Source organism: Wolffia australiana, chromosome 7, assembly GCF_029677425.1.
Source record: "Wolffia australiana isolate 7733 chromosome 7, ASM2967742v1".
In the NCBI taxonomy this organism is placed as follows: Eukaryota; Viridiplantae; Streptophyta; class Magnoliopsida; order Alismatales; family Araceae; genus Wolffia; species Wolffia australiana.
Window position 1 is genome coordinate 1,541,491 of NC_135841.1, and position 16,630 is coordinate 1,558,120.

General features: G+C 38.8%; 1 protein-coding gene across 1 annotated transcript; it reads left to right on the forward strand.

Annotated features, from left to right (window-relative positions):
* Positions 1 to 10,978: 10,978 nt before the first annotated feature.
* On the forward strand, positions 10,979 to 15,498 carry LOC144705476 (V-type proton ATPase subunit c1). The gene is made up of 3 exons (XM_078578173.1): positions 10,979 to 11,145; positions 13,069 to 13,354; positions 15,151 to 15,498. The coding sequence occupies exons 1-3, from the start codon at positions 11,070 to 11,072 to the stop codon at positions 15,281 to 15,283; spliced, it is 495 nt and encodes a 164-aa protein (XP_078434299.1). The 5' UTR covers positions 10,979 to 11,069; the 3' UTR covers positions 15,284 to 15,498.
* The last annotated feature ends 1,132 nt before the right edge of the window (positions 15,499 to 16,630 follow it).

The window sequence follows — 16,630 nt, forward strand, 5'->3', positions numbered from 1 at the left end:
TCCTTTTTGCATACAACTGTTGGTATGGCTGGAATCAAATATTTGGCCATTGTGTCCAGGTTCCTTTAACAATGCATCTCGTTCCTTTATAGGCATTATTGCCTAAGTCCTTAACAACCAGTGTATGAAATGTCAAAAAATTGTAAAATAATTGTAATTTTTTGTGCTAGATTTACCATCATTTTCATAAATTTAAAGAAAATGTCAAAATGAAGTCAAACACATAGGCGTAGTATGTATTGTGCATTCATCAAAAGCTTTGTTTTATAGAATGTCCATCATACTTTGAATTCAAATCATACAGATTCCATAAAGTAAGAAATATATTATTAAAATTGTGGTGTATAAGGTTTCACAATCTTTAGTGCCAAAATTAAATAACTTTTATCTCATTTTTCAATAATTTCACCCATTTATAATTACTCGTATCATTCATATTCGATGGTGCACAAGTTTTTCAATACATTGAATAGCGAGTATTTGATTATATATCTCATTCATTATGACACGTCGATATTTAATGTTTCTGACGTCATAATCATTATAAATAAATTCTATAACAAAAATAAAATAATTAACATTTTTACAACACCCATAAATCCAAGATGTTGGTCATACATTTGAAATAATAAAATCCATTATGCAACGATGTTTTTTGGCTCTCTGTAAGCCAGATTTTGCATAAAGATTATGGCCTCCATATATTTTTTATGAGGGAAAAAGCAACAAAGTGAACTCCAGTATACTCTTTAACAAATAATTTATCTTAAATATAGAGTCTACAGGTGATAACATCCATATTATTTAGTAAATAGCTTCAGTTTTTCATATTTTATGAATTAAAATAATTATAAAAATTTTATCATCCCCAAAATGAATAAATACATGTTTAATTGTATACTCTGACTTTTTTGGATTTATTTGTATTTTAAGTATTTTTTATATCATATTCTAAAATAATTTTTTATGAGTCGGGATATATTTTTCACAAAATCTATGAATACATTATGTGTCTTAGTCAGAATCTATAGTTTACAAATTTTAAGACTTATATTTTATTCAGTTTTTTAATAATTTCATTCTTAAATTCTTGTTGTACCACGTGTCACCACTTGACTTTATGGAATGTCCTCCAATCACAAATTTTGGCAATGAGAGAAGGTGTCATCGTGGCGTCGACAATCATATAGCCATCATAACCAATGATTATCTTATATGAGTTATTTTTATTGCAATGACTCTCTCATGGAACCATACTGTCATTGGCTATTGGTACTTATACTCCTCCATCCACCTGAGACTCCTAATATGACTTAGGGTATGGTCAACTATCAAATCCTGATCCGTCATGTAAGCTAGTACTCATGTATTTCGTGAAATCATGAGAGAAAAACTTATGCTATATTCTAATACTCTAATGAAGAACTTCATGTCATCCTCTTCCTTGCGATGTTTTCCTTCAAACCGTGACCAAAAAATATCATATGGAACATTCAATCATATTTTTAAACTTCTTGCTACATTTGAGCTTGTAGATTCTTGAATTCGATGAATGTGAACTTTAAGGTCATAGTGAAAGTATAATAATAAATACGCTAGACATCTTTGACGTCACTAGTCTAGAGGCCACTAAATAACACTATGAATTTCCTCATCAACAATTTGGTATAATAGAATTTGGGGACTCATAAAGATCAATTACACAAAGAGCACCCTCTATTTTTCCTTCGTGTTTCTACACTAAAGACTACGCGATCAACCATATGAACAATGCTAGATATTGTTACTATATTTGGATTTGTTGATGTCTTTTTTGTGTACCTGTTAAGTTTGAATATTCAGGACACATGTTTAAAGACTTAATGTCACATTATTGTGGCATCTTATAATTCACTTAGTCATTTATATGTTCATGAACTTCATTTGTAAGCATCATCCATGCATTATAATGAATGTTCGCATCGATCAACTTTAAAGGAAATATGAAATGTGTGATTGGTGTGCTGATAACATATCTTTCCTTCAAAAACAGACTATAGTGGTTCCTTGTTGTGTCTGGTGGCAGTCTTGTGTGTTGCTTGTGATGATACCGACAACAACAACAAATGTAAAAGTGATGATCCCATGATCAATGACTTCAATTGATTTGTGCATTTGTGTTGGGGATTGACAATTCTAAAGTCAGTGGGTATGCACACAACAGTGATGCCATAGTTGTTGTGTCATAGCAGTTGTAACAATAGAAGGGCAATAATGGCATTTACGAGAAGGAATATCGTTTGGTCATTATGGAATGTCGGTTATGGTTGGAAAAGGAAAGAGAGTCAAACGATGGAGAGTGGAAATATAAGCAAATGTTCATGTGAATAACACAAGCCCATTACGTTGTTGCTACTATAGCAATGGATGAATAGACAGAGAAAATAATGGTAGAAACATGCTAGATAGGTAGAATCTATCAATAGAGAGTGGTGGAAAATGCAGGTATTTTTCAAAAGGATAAATACATACTTTTCATAGACAATGGCTGTAAGGTGCAACTAGAATAGGTTTGACTTATATTTATCTAGGAATAGATTTGACTTCTGCGTCTCCATTTGGTAATGGGGCAGATTCGGCAATGATGCTCAGGGCACGAGATCAATCCCGTGCTAGATGTGACACATCGGCGGTAGTTCGCCGTGTAACTTGTCGGGGAACACGTCACTAAAATCCGATATGAGGGTCTCGACTTCGGGTGGTCTGGGAGCTATGGGTGCGTCTGGGGATGCATCAAGAGTGAGGGCTAGACACACTGGCGTGTCATCAATCTCGCGTCCCAAGTGATGCTCCGGGCATGAGATCAATCGCATGCTGGATGTGACGCATTGGCGGTAGTTCGCCAGGTAACTCGTCGGGGAACACGTCACTAAACTCCGATATGAGGGTCTCGACTTCGGGTGGTCTGGGAGCTACGTGTGCATCTGGGGATGCGTCGAGAGTGACGGCTAGACACACTGGTGTGTCGTCAATCTTGCGTCCCAAGTCCATGGCGAACAAGGTGCCACGTACGACCACTAACCCTATTGGGTTGGTCGGGACCGTCTTGTTCGCCGACTTCGTGGTATACAGGTACTATGTAACCCTCCGTCCCTGGAACAAGGAGACGGTTAAGGGACGATGCACCTGCTAGTTGCAAGACGGCGGTGCACTTGTCATTCTGGCTAGGTAGCCCGGCTCAAGGAGAGGTCGATCGGTGCACCCGTGATGGAGGGCGCCGGCGGGGTGGAGCGGTGCTCTCTCCTTTCCTCTTCCTCTTTTCTCTTCTCTCCTCTTTTTTCTTCTTCCTCCTCCCTCTCTTCTCCTTTCTTCTCTTGGGTGAGAACTGGAACACGATGTGTAACTGCAACAAAACGATTCCAGATCTGCCAAAGAACGTGGGGTCTGATGGAAATATATGTGGCCGGCAAGCCAATCACACATTCCATATCTCGTTCCATGTTCATTAATAGAACATATTCATTATAGTGCATGTGTGATGCGTATAATGAAGTCCATAAATACATGATTGGACTTAGTGAGTTATGATGAGATCGCAATACGGAGGTCACTGGTTATTAAGCATGTGTTCTAAACATTCATATTCGAAGGATACGCGAGAAGGACATCGAAGTATCCGGATAGAATACCACTATCTAGCCTCACTCATATGATGAGTATGGCCGGTCCCGTAGCCATTAGTGTGGCAACACTAAGGATAGATAGTGGGTGTTCTTTAGTGGAACGAGTTCATTGAATTGATACGTACGAATCCCTGAATGGTATTATACCAAACTGTCAATCAGGTTGATTCACGTCACCGTTGTGTAAGTGGTCCTTTGACTTGAGACACCAAAGACGTCTTGTGGACGGACGGTTGTACTTTGGCGATGGCCAACGAGTCTCTAATCATGGGATTCTAAATGGTCTTAGTTTGGGTGCATCAAGAAGTTCACTAAGGCGATTGAGTGGTCAAGATGGGATCGTCCACCCTCGGTATAAGAGGTGACAGCTCAAGGAAGATGACGAGATAAAGTCCTTGGCCAAGGCAGTGAAATATCGGAGAAGAGTTCTCCGATGATTTCCGAATGCATCAGTACAAACTCGGATGATCGATTATGGTTTGACAATTGACCATACCATAAGTCGTCCAAAGAGCGTCAAGTGGATGAGGGATTATACATACACAGTAACTAATGATGAACAAGTTCCATGAGTGAGTCAATACACACTCTTTTATATCTTCTAGGACACGAGGTGTAGCTTGGCACCCCACGTGTCGGAGTCCCGACCTATCGATTGGGTTAAATCGATCTGACGTTAATTAATCCATATGATGATATAGTTAATTAATTCGGAAGACCAATAAAGGTTATTGGGCCGCTGGATTCATTAACTAGACTAATACATGGGCCTAGAGGGTCACACGAAAATTGTCTTTTGGACGTTGGAAGATATACTTAAGTTTTGGGGGTTTTATGAAAAATACCCACTTAGTATAAATAAGGGAAGGCCCTGAACAAAATTCACCCAGGCGAGAGTTGTCAGGGACCTTTCCCCTTCTTCTCTACTCTCCCCACACCCCTTCTCCAACCCTGATGTGATCGAGACGACGTAACCATGCCAACGGAGAAAGAACGGGGCTCGTCAATGAGAAGGAGGAGATCCGACGTGCCGAGGATAGTGTGGATACATCTAGAGGCTGCACACTTGAGCAGCTCGACTCGTCTCGATCCGGGATCGAAGAAATCACGAATGCGATCCGTGGAAAGGTACTCGTTTCAATGGTTTTTGTTGATGTCGTTCGATCCGCAAAAATCTTCCGCTGCGTATCGTTTTGTTTTGTTCATCCATGTCAAGGCCTCTAGAACCCAATAGGGCCATCATGGCCTTATATAGGGCCATGACGGGCCCCGGCCCCTTACAAAGGTTCCAACAAGGGGAGTCCAATAAGAAACCCCCCCTTTCAAAACACAATTAAAGGACATAGGGAATGAAAGGACATGAAAAATGAAAATGACGACGAAAACAATACAAACGAAGATGAAAACACAATGATACGAACGTGCATGTTGTCTACTTGGGGTATTTAAACCCGAGTGCTTTGGCATGTCGGTCAGGCTGGACACAGACCGGTGGCGATGCTGATGACGGCGATGATGGCTCTGCTGATGAGTAACGGTGCTCAACGAAATAGTTCCGCAGGGGCTCGCACGTAACAGACGGACTCGACCCGTACCTAGGAAGTCGCTCGACTTGTAGTTTTCTCGAAGTAATTCTCTCTCACCTAATCTAACCCGAGTGCGATGGAGTGCAGTTGAAAATATATTGAAAGACGTAATATAACTAACGAGCAAAGGGGAATGGCGTGCCTTGTCGGTGGCGTTCTTCGTCGTCGTCATTGTCATCTTCGTTGGGGCACGCTCTGAAGAGGGCAGGTGCAGTGTGAGACGAGCCGTAGGCGGTTACGGCTGGGCTCAAGTAGCAAACATGCGCAAGAGCTGAAGGAAGGGGTTGTTCGGAGACGAGGATGAAGAAGAGAGATGCAGCGAGGAAGCGACCGAGTGAATGTCCGGGGCTCAATGGACTCGTCCATAGTGATGGAGCGAGGCGGTCGGGGCGGGACAAAGGGTGTTCGCCGGTAGTGGGCAGCCACAACCAGCGGCCATGACGGCGGCAACGACACTGGGTGCGGCAGGGTGAAACGCTGAGCAATCTGCAAGTCCAGGCAAGGCGGTAACAATGATCCACACTGGCGGCGTATTAAGCCGCGCAGGGGTTCGGCCACCCTAGAGGGCGAGGATCAACCGTAGGATGACTACAACCTTCCAATCACAGCTCGTTCCCAGTTCCCACCGGGCTCAATAGACCTCGGATGCGCCCACAGGGAGGTCGGTGGATCACATCGTAGTGCTGTCGGCGACCTTCAGATGGGCAGATATTCTGGCAGCGGGATGCAGGAAGAACGTCTCGCAGAATACCACGTCACGTGGATTTTTTTTTCTGTGGTAGGTCGTAGTGGTAGATGGTCGTATCGAGAGCGTCGCAGAGGGTTGGTCGCGTGATCGTGCGGCTGACTGGTTGCATGGTGCCTGATCGCGCGATCGCACGGCTGACCCGTCTCGTTGTAGTTCGTCACACGGCCGCCACTGCATGCTGAGTTCGGCGAGCAATAGCTGAACTGACGGGCGCGTGAGTCATTATGAGCTTCACTCGCTGGAAAGCTCGATATGCTGCCTGTGTCCACGTGAACGGCTCTACCTTTAGGCAGTCGGTGATGGGAGCCGTGACAGAACTAAAGTTCTGTATAAATCTCTGGTAGAATGTGGTGAGTCTGATGAAACTCTGTACGTCATGGACGTTAGCCGACGGGGGCCATGACATGATGGCTCAAACCTTCTCCGGGTCGGTAGTGACACCCTAAGCTGATACGATAAAACCTAGGAATGTAACTTCTAGGGTAAGGAAGCTACATTTCTTTGGATGGGCATATAATTGTTCTCATCGGAGAATTGTGCAGACTTGTCGAAGATGCTCGAGATGGTCATCTCGTGTGCGGCTATATATGAGAATGTCGTCGAAGTAGACAACGACAAACTTGCCGATGAATACACGGAGTACTTCGTTCATGTGATGCTGGAAGATACTCAGCGTGTTGGAGAGGTCGAAGGGCATGACTCTCCACTTATACAACCCGTCTTTAATCTTAAAGGCGGTCTTCCATTCATCATCGGGACGAATCCGAACCTGATGGTACCCACTACGAAGATCTATTTTCGAGAAGTTAGTGGATCCAGCCATCATGTCGAAGAGGTCCTGTATACGGGGAATGGGAAAACAGTACCTGACCGATATCTTGTTGACGGCTCGACTGTCGCAGCACATACGCCATGTGCCATCCTTCTTCGGGGCCAAAAGTGCGGGTACCACACACGGGCTAAGGCTCTCCTGGATGAGGCCTTTCGCAAGTAGCTCGTGGACCTGACGTAGAAGTTCCCAGAGAAAATCTATGTACATTCTTATAGTCACTTTTTTGCATAAACATGTGCAATAATGGGCCTTGAAAATCACCAATTTGTTAAACTAGTGGCTAATTAAAAACTATTAATAGTTTAGTGTTCCATATTTCTCTTGATTTGTTTCCCCTATAACAAAAATCAGCTACCGAATTCAATTGTAGACCCAGCCCACAACATGTGGAATGACTTTGACCAAGACATGGAGAACTAATTATGGAATCTTGGCCATAACCATAAAGTGTGAACCTATTTGACTATGCCACAAGTCGCTAATATAACTTTGATGTTGGGCATTCTCTTCTGGTCCATGTTGTAGCTTGGGATAGTGCTTTTCTCCCATTTACTCTATAAGTCCTCAATAAATTCTCCCATAGTCATTACACTCCAATCACCTCACGAAGACATGATAATCTTACTACTTAACTTCATGGAACTAAAGTGGCGTTTGTCAAAATACATCAATAAACACGTAAAATAACACATAATAGAACTCGTGACACATAAAGTCCTAATGAAGAAAAGAAGGTATTACTATTTAACCAAACAAGTCTACGTGCATAAAGTCATTAGTACAAGTTTGGTAGAGTTTTTTGGATAAAGATTTGTTTCGAGTGATTCCATATTCAATCCAGCCGAAGTATCTTAGTTATTTTACATTCATTATAGCCAATAAAATGTATTCATGCTTTAAAATTATTCCTTCCGAGTCATATTTCTCTACATTATGAAATGAAAAATCTAGAGATGTATCTCTTTTGATCTTTAATTAGAATGCAGGTGTCAAGCTAGATACTTTGTGAAATGTTTTAATGAACATACCTCGGCATAAAATATTTTATAGAGATAAAATTTTGCATATTCATCAAAACAAATATTTTATATGAAATATTCATATATTACACCAATGTAAATTTAAAGGAATTCACCCAATATTTTCCACCCAATCTTGCTTGGTCATAAATAACAACATCCACCATAATTTAAAACGTTTTGAGAGCTCCTCATTTTACATTTTTAGGAGTGCACGCCTGCTAATATATAGTTCAATTCAGTAATATTTAATCCACGAGGGTATTTCCTAAACTCTCCCGTGACTTCTGTTTTTACCATTGTTAAAACCAATTATTAACATCTAATTCAGTAAATAAAATTCATAGATAAGTCATTGCTTGCAAGGCTTCTTCTATAAGATATCAGAAGAGATTTCCAGATATATGAATTATTGATTGATATATAAGGAACCTAATTTCAATAATTCATTATAAATGTATACGGTGAGCTTTTATGGCTAGATTATGTTATTACTATATAGAATGTCTTGTCTCTGTTACAAATATATATATGTTTTTGTAATGAATGAATGACAGAGATATACAGAAAATGAAAGAGATAAGTATTAATATCTATTTGTATAAAGAGTGAGTCACATAGATCGATAGAAAAGGAGAGTATAACAAATTAATATCTATTTGTACAAGGAGAGAGTCATATAGATTGATAGAAAAAGATATGTACCTATTAATATCTGTTTGTTCAAAGAGAGCGACATAGAATCACTGTATGCATATATATAGAGATGCATATATTTATATAAAGAAATATCGATTGAAATATAAACACTTATATAGATACAGCTTAATATTGTTTGTATAAGGAGAGAGTAAGAGAGATAGATAGGTAGATAGAGAGATGCATATTAATAGATAGAGAGAGCGAGAGCGACATAGATAGATAGATAGATATATATCAAGATCTATTTGCATTAAGAGAGAGATACATACTTTTTTTGACAATAACAGAGAGAGCTACGTATTAATTTTATATTTATAAAGAGAGAGCCACATATATATATTATATAGAGAGAGAGAGTAATCTGTATAAAATTGTATGGAGCCAGCTTTCCCTTGTTCTTGCTCTATAGACAGCCGTCGGCTGAGTTTTTTTAATATTTAATTATATAAACAAATACCCACTGTCAATAATTTGTTGGGATTCTAGTCAGTAACTTTTAAAATCCCAAGTTCTGAAATAATTCGGAGAGCAGGAGAGAGAGATAAAGAGATAATTCACGTAGAGAGAGAGACACAACATTAGAGAGATAGATAGGATAAGAGGAGAGATATAGCGAGAGAGATAGATATATAGAGAGAAAGAGGAAGGGAGAGAGAGATAAAGATAGAGACTGATAATTAGGAAAAGATGGATAAAGAGACAGAGACGACTAGAGAGATGGAGATATAGAGAAAGATAAGGATGGAGAGATAGATAGAGATACATAGAGAAAAGAAATAGGGAAAGGTAGTGAGATAACGATGGAGGAGAAAGATAGAGATATAGAGAGATAAATAGAAAGATAGAGAAATTACAGGGATAGAGAGATGAAGATGGAGAGAGAGATAGAGATGGAGATAAATTGAAAGATAGAGAAATTACAGGGACAGAGAGATGAAGATGGAGAGAGAGATAGACATAGAGACATAGAGACATAGAGATAGAGAGAGCTAGAGAGAGAACATATATAAGGGATATAGAGAGATAAAGAGAAAAAGATGGAGAGGGAAAGAGAGCGAGAGAAAGAGATAAAAATGGGGAGGGATAGAGAGATATACAGAGAGCTAGAGAGAGAACATATATAAGGGGAGATAGAGAGAGATAAAGAGATAAAGATGGAGAGGGAAATAGAGCGAGATAAAGAGATAAAAATGGGGAGGGATAGAGAGACAGGAAAGATATATATAAGGAGAGAGAGAAATAAATAGATGAAGATGGAGAGACAGATACACTGTGAGGAAATATATTGGGAGAGATAGAAATAAATAGATGGAGACGGAGAGGGATAGAGAGAGAGAGATAAAGAGATAAATATGGAGAGGGAGATAGAGAGACAAAAAAAAGGAAAATAGATGAAGATGGAGAGGGATAGAGAGATATATAAATAGATAACGATGGAGAGAGACAGGAAATAAGTAGGGTGAGATTGATAGAGATATAAAGCTGAAGATGGTGCGGGATAGAGAGCGATAGAATCATAGAAAGAGACAAAGAGAGAGAGATAGAGATAAAGGTGGAGAGAGAGATAAAAAGAGACAAAGAGAAAGAGAAAAGATGGAGAGAGAGATAGAAAGAGACAAAGAGAGAGAGATAAAGACGGAGAGAGAGATAGAAAGAGATAAAGAGAGAGAGATAAAGACGGAGAGAGAGATAGAAAGAGATAAAGAGAGAGAGATAAAGACGGAGAGAGAGATAGAAAGAGATAAAGAGAGAGAGAGAAAGACGGAGAGAGAGAAAGAAAGAGAAAAAGAGAGAGAGATAAAGACGGAGAGAGAGATAGAAAGAGATAAAGAGAGAGAGATAAAGACGGAGAGAAAGATAGAAAGAGATAAAGAGAGAGAGATAAAGACGGAGAGAGAGATAGAAAGAGATAAAGAGAGAGAGAGATAAAGATGGAGAGAGAGATAGAAAGAGATAAAGAGAGAGAGATAAAGACGGAGAGAAAGATAGAAAGAGATAAAGAGAGAGAGATAAAGACGGAGAGAGAGATAGAAAGAGATAAAGAGAGAGAGATAAAGATGGAGAGAGAGATAGACAGAGATAAAGAGAGAGAGATAAAGGTGGATAGAGAGATAGAAAGAGATAAAGAGAGAGAGATAAAGATGGAGAGAGAGATAGAAAAAATAAAGAGAGAGAGATAAAGATGGAGAGAGAGATAGAAAGAGATAAAGAGAGAGAGATAAAGATGAAGAGAGAGATAGAAAGAGATAAAGAGGCAAAGAGAAAGATATAACTATGGAGAGAGTTAGAAAGAGACAAAGAGAGACACAGAGAGAGAGATAAAGATGGAGAGAGAGATAGAAAGAGAAAGAGAGAGAGATAAGAAGAGATAGAGATAGGAAGAGAGATGACAGAGATTCTTTCGTATAAAACTCTATCTCGAGACAAATTTCCTCTTCTTCTCGCTGTATTGTGTCAAGAGCGGTGCAGAGAGAGCCTCGAGATCTAGGGTTTCTGGAATTTCCACTTCCCGTTGGAGAGATGAGCACCTTCAGCGGTGATGAAACGGCTCCGTTCTTCGGATTCCTCGGCGCCGCCGCGGCCCTCGTCTTCTCCTGTAATTTTCCTCGTTTTCTACCCAATTACTGAATTTTTCTTCCTTTTTTTGGCTTCCCGACCTTCGATCTCGCAGATCATAAGATCCTCTCACTTGAATGGATATAGATCACGCGGAAACATATTTGAATATTGGACGATGCATTCCGTGCATAAAAAAATTATGGATCTGAAGATCCTTTCAATTGGCTAGAATCTGTTACTTGAATGAATATAGATCACGCGGAATCATATTTGAATATTTGACGATGCATTCCGTGCATCAAAAAATTATGGATCTGAAGATCCTTTCGATTGGCGAGAATCTGTTACTTGAATGAATATAGATCCTGCTGAATCATATTTGCATATTTGACGATGCATTCCGTGCATCAAAAAATTATGGATCTGAAGATCCTTTCAATTGGCGAGAATCTGTTACTTGAATGAATATCGATCATGCTGAATCATATTTGCACATTTGACGATGCATTCCGTGCGTAAAAAATTGTGCATCTGAAGATTCTTTCAATTGGCTGGAATCTGTTACTTGAATGAATAAAAACCCTGTGAAATAAGGATGAATATTTGACGATACGTTCCCTACCTTCGATTTTACGGATCATAAGATCCTTTCAATTGGCTATAGTAAGTTACTTGAAAGAAAATAGATCCCGTGGAACCATATTGAATATTTGAGGATACGTTCTGTTCCATTCAGTCGGCTAAAATTTGCTTCTTGAATGTTCATAGATCCTGTTTAATCATATTGGATAGTTGTCGATATGTTCTGTACGTTTGATTTGACAGATCATAAGATCCATTCAATCGGCTAGAATTTGTAACCAGAATGAAAATACTTCCTGTGGAATCATACTGATTACTTTGATGTTTTATTCTGTACATTCTATTTAGAAGATCAAAAGATCCTTTCAATTGACTATAATCCGTTACTTGAATGAAATAGATCTTGTAAAATAATAATGAATATTTGACGATACATACTGTACCTTTGATTGTAATGGATCAGAAGATCTTTTCAATCGGCTAGAATCTATTTCTTGAATGAGAATAAATCCTGCGGAATTATGTTGAATATTTGACGATACGTTCTGTACATTTGATATTGACAGATCAGAAGATCCATTTAATCGTCTAGAATCTGTTATCTGAATGAAAATAGATACTGTGGAAACATATTGAATTCTTCGATGTTTTTTTTTTCTGAAAATTAATTCTTCGATGTTACATTCTGTATATTCTATTTGACAGATCAAAAGATCGTTTCAATTGGCTAGAATCTATTACTTGAATGAAATAGATCCTGTGAATTAATAAAGAATGCGTGACAATACAGTCTGTAGATTCGATTTTACGGATCCAAATTTCATTTGAATTGGCTAGAATCTATTACCTGAATGAAAATGCATACCGTCAAATACTTTGATGTTACATTCTGTACATTCTATTTTGCAGATCAAAATATCCTTTCCAATCGGTTAGAATCTTGTTACTTGAATTAATTAGATAATGTGAACTAATAATGAATATTTGACGATACAATCAGTACCTTGCTAAAAATACTTTTTTTTTTAACTATGCCTTGCTAAAAATACTTTGATGTTACATTCTGTACATTCTATTTCGCAGATCAAAATATCCTTTCCAATCGGTTAGAATCTTGTTACTTGAAGTAATTAGATAATGTGAACTAATTATGAATATTTGACGATACAATCAGTACCTTGCTAAAAGTACTTTTTTTTTTGAACTATGCCTTGCTAAAAATACTTTGATGTTACATTCTGTACATTCTATTTCGCAGATCAAAATATCCTTTCCAATCGGTTAGAATCTTGTTACCTGAATTAATTATATACTGTGAATTAATAATGAATATTTGACGATACAATCAGTACCTTGCTAAAAATGGGTATGTTTCCAGGTATGGGAGCGGCGTATGGGACGGCGAAGAGTGGGGTAGGAGTTGCCTCGATGGGGGTGATGCGGCCTGAGCTTGTGATGAAGTCGATTGTGCCGGTTGTTATGGCGGGAGTGCTCGGGATCTACGGGTTGATCATAGCTGTCATCATCAGCACTGGGATCAATCCCAAGGCCAAATCTTATTACTTGTTCGATGGTTACGCGCATCTGTCCTCCGGTCTTGCCTGTGGGCTTGCTGGACTCTCTGCAGGGATGGCGATCGGTATCGTTGGTGATGCCGGTGTCAGGTATCTTTGATTTCTTGTCTATATCTTGATTTTTTATTTGATTCTCGCCGGTGTTTGAGGTTTTTTTTTATAGTAAAATATGTATCTGAGAGTGAGTTAATCAATTTCTGGCCAACATCTGGATTTAATATGTTTGATTCTCGCCAATTTTTGAATGTTTTTGATCGTATCTTTAAATACGTGAGAGATGAGTAATCAAATTATCGATCTGTTGAAGAGAAAATGTAGAGCTGCCCGGTGTTAATTTTCTATTTCTGCATTTATCATTTAGCAAAAAATAATGTATTTTGGTGGTCTGTTCATTTTCTGCTTTGTTTGTGTATAATGGCATGCTTAGATGATATTAATTAAATCAATAATATATTTATAGTTCCAGATCGTCCCGGACGTGGACGATGGACGGGACGGGACAAATTTCGTCCCGTCTGACGTCTGGGGTCAGTGCGGGGACGAAGGACAGGACAAATTTTTCGTCCGACCGTACGAAAACCATCCCGTCCAGTCTTCCGGGGACGATTTTTTGTCCGCGCCGGGGAAAAAACCTTTCTGTCCCTTGTCCTGGACAAAAAAAACCAGTTTTATTTTTTTAATTTAATTGAACTTGTGTTGTCCGTTGAGTCGTTTAGGGCGTAACCTACCAATAGAAAGAAGAAACTTCTCCCGTCCAGTGGCTAACTGGCTATCTGTCCCTCCCCCTCCTCGTCGTCGGCATATGGTGCCACCTCGCTTCCCCTACGGATGCCATACTCCCTTCTCCGCCGGTGCCACCTCTCCCGTCCTCGTCGTCGGCATATGCTTCCCCGACGTCTGTTGCGCCCGTCCTCAACGTCGGAGATTGCGAGGCTAGCAAGTCCGCGTGGCTACATCTCAACCGTCGGATGTGAATCCGGTGTTTTTTCGTCCAGATTCATCCGTCCATTGTCCGAGACCTCCGGACGGACAGTTTTTTCGTCCCACAGGACAAAAACCGTCCCGTCCGGTCGTCCTCGGGACGAATTTTCGTCTGGAAGTTCGTACAAACCCTTGGACGGGACGATTTTTTCGTCCCAGGACAAAGAAACCCGTCCCGTCCTCGTCCCTGCACTATAAATATATTAAAGCAGACCTTATAGTTGATGATCGCGAACGCGTTATCGTAATGTTTTGATTTTCATGCATTCATTTGAATCACCATGCGACGATTAAGTTTCGAACTTTTTGCTCTCTCCTCATTTAATTTGATGAATCAATGTAGCTGATACCTATTATCTCCTCTCCTGAAAATCAACTATTTTCCTTTGACATAGTATTTTTGTAAATGTTTTTGAAAATCAATAATATATTCAAGCAGACCGTATAGTTGACTATCGCCAACTCGTTATCGTATTGTTTTGATTTTCATGCATTCATTTGAATTATCATGCGAAGATTAAGTTTCGAACTTTCTGCTCTCTCATTTAATTTGATGAATCAATGTTGCTGATACCTATCATCTCCTCTCCTGAAAATCAACTATTTTCCTTTGACATGGTATCTTTGTAAATGTTTTAGAAAATCAATAATATATTCAAGCAGACCTTATCGCCAACTCGTTATTGTAATGTTTTGATTTTCATGCATTTATTTGAATTATCATGCGAAGATTACGTTTCGAACTTTATGCTCTCTCCTCATTTATTTTGATGAATCAATTTAGCTGATACCTATTATTCCCTCTCCTGAAAATTAACTATTTTCCTTTGACATAGTATTTTTGTTAATGTTTGTGGAGATTGCAGCTTTAAGCAACATTCATGTTTTGAATATAATTCTCTCAGGGCCAATGCTCAGCAGCCGAAGCTGTTCGTGGGTATGATACTTATTCTTATCTTCGCCGAAGCTCTCGCCCTCTACGGTCTCATCGTCGGTATCATTCTCTCCTCTCGTGCCGGGCAATCCAGGGCCGACTAGTACCGCATTCCTCATCTCTCTCTCTTTCTTTCCTGTCACTGCATAGAGCATGATGAATCCATCCCCATCTCTCTCTCTTCCTCTATTGTTTATGATGTGGTTTCATGGACTGGGTGCTTGTGTCTGGCCCTCCCATTTGTTCAATGCTTCTACTCTTGTGGCTTTTAAAATGATCGATTCATTATCCTTTTTAATTAAATAATAATTTTCTGTAAGTTCTGAGTCTTGGAAGAAATTATACTTTTTACAACTTCCAGAGATTTGTTTTTCCATCTGGATAAAAAAAGAGGAATCGGGAAGTGAAATTGAATCACATAAAGACCAGGAAGATATTACTCTAAAGAACTAATCAAACAGTTGCTCTCAATTAAGTTCGGTTTTAGTTTTAAATAGTCTATGATCAAGTTTTATAAACCCATGGAAGGCAAATTAGTAATATGCCATAAGTCAGACATGCATTGTAAATTATATTTTGATAAATGGAAAGAAACCATCTATCCTGAGAAGAGAGAACCTCATTTTTAAAAGTTATTACATGGTAATTATAAGTTCCTATAGTTCACCAGTGACCTATTGGCCGGAAGTGATCTCTACATTATCAAGCAATGGGCCATTGTTGGCCTTTGGATTAATGACTGGGCAGATAGCTTCTCATCACATAGTGTTATACATCCAGTTTGTTTTAATGAGTCTTGTGAACAGAAAGTCAACTAAACAAATATTTATCGCTTTGGGTTCCATATCTTTATTGCCATTATGTCCAATGTCACAATAAATTATACATTATTGTTGCTTCTCTCAAGAATCAGACATTTTCGGTATGCCAATTAGGTTTTCCAGATTCTACATCACTGTTTGAGTTTTTACAACTCAAGTGTCTACTCTAAGACTGACAAACTCAAGTTAAATAAAACAGAATTTGGACATTTTTTTGTAGAAAAGGACATGAATATTTTTTTGATCTCCTAAAAAACCTAGGCCAACTTTATATTTCATTTTTTATGTTGTTAAGGCTTATTTTAAGGTTGATTTTTAACGAACATTCAAAATTATGCCAAAATGGTATACTTCTCTCTGATGATTGAATATGCATCACCATTATTATCATGATGAGATGATATGATCAATATATAATTGGCAAAAACCAAAAAAATAATGTTTTGTCTATATACACGCCATCACAAATTTGCGTAGAAACTTAAAATTTGATGTTGGGATGATATGACTATTTATCAAGTATAAATATAATAATATCATGTGTGGTACTGCAACTAGTGGCTTATGTAGTAGCCCAACAATTATACTACTGGTTTAAGTGTTTTGATGAATGTTCAAACTGGCTTGTGC

What these genes read in the sequence shown, in the direction of transcription:
- LOC144705476 (XM_078578173.1), top strand. Translation starts at nt 11,070, where the DNA reads ATGAGCACCTTCAGCGGTGATGAAACGGCTCCGTTCTTCGGATTCCTC. An exon ending in CGCGGCCCTCGTCTTCTCCT is followed by an intron (nt 11,146 to 13,068) that starts GTAATTTTCCTC and finishes GTATGTTTCCAG; the next exon opens with GTATGGGAGCGGCGTATGGG. An exon ending in GTTGGTGATGCCGGTGTCAG is followed by an intron (nt 13,355 to 15,150) that starts GTATCTTTGATT and finishes TAATTCTCTCAG; the next exon opens with GGCCAATGCTCAGCAGCCGA.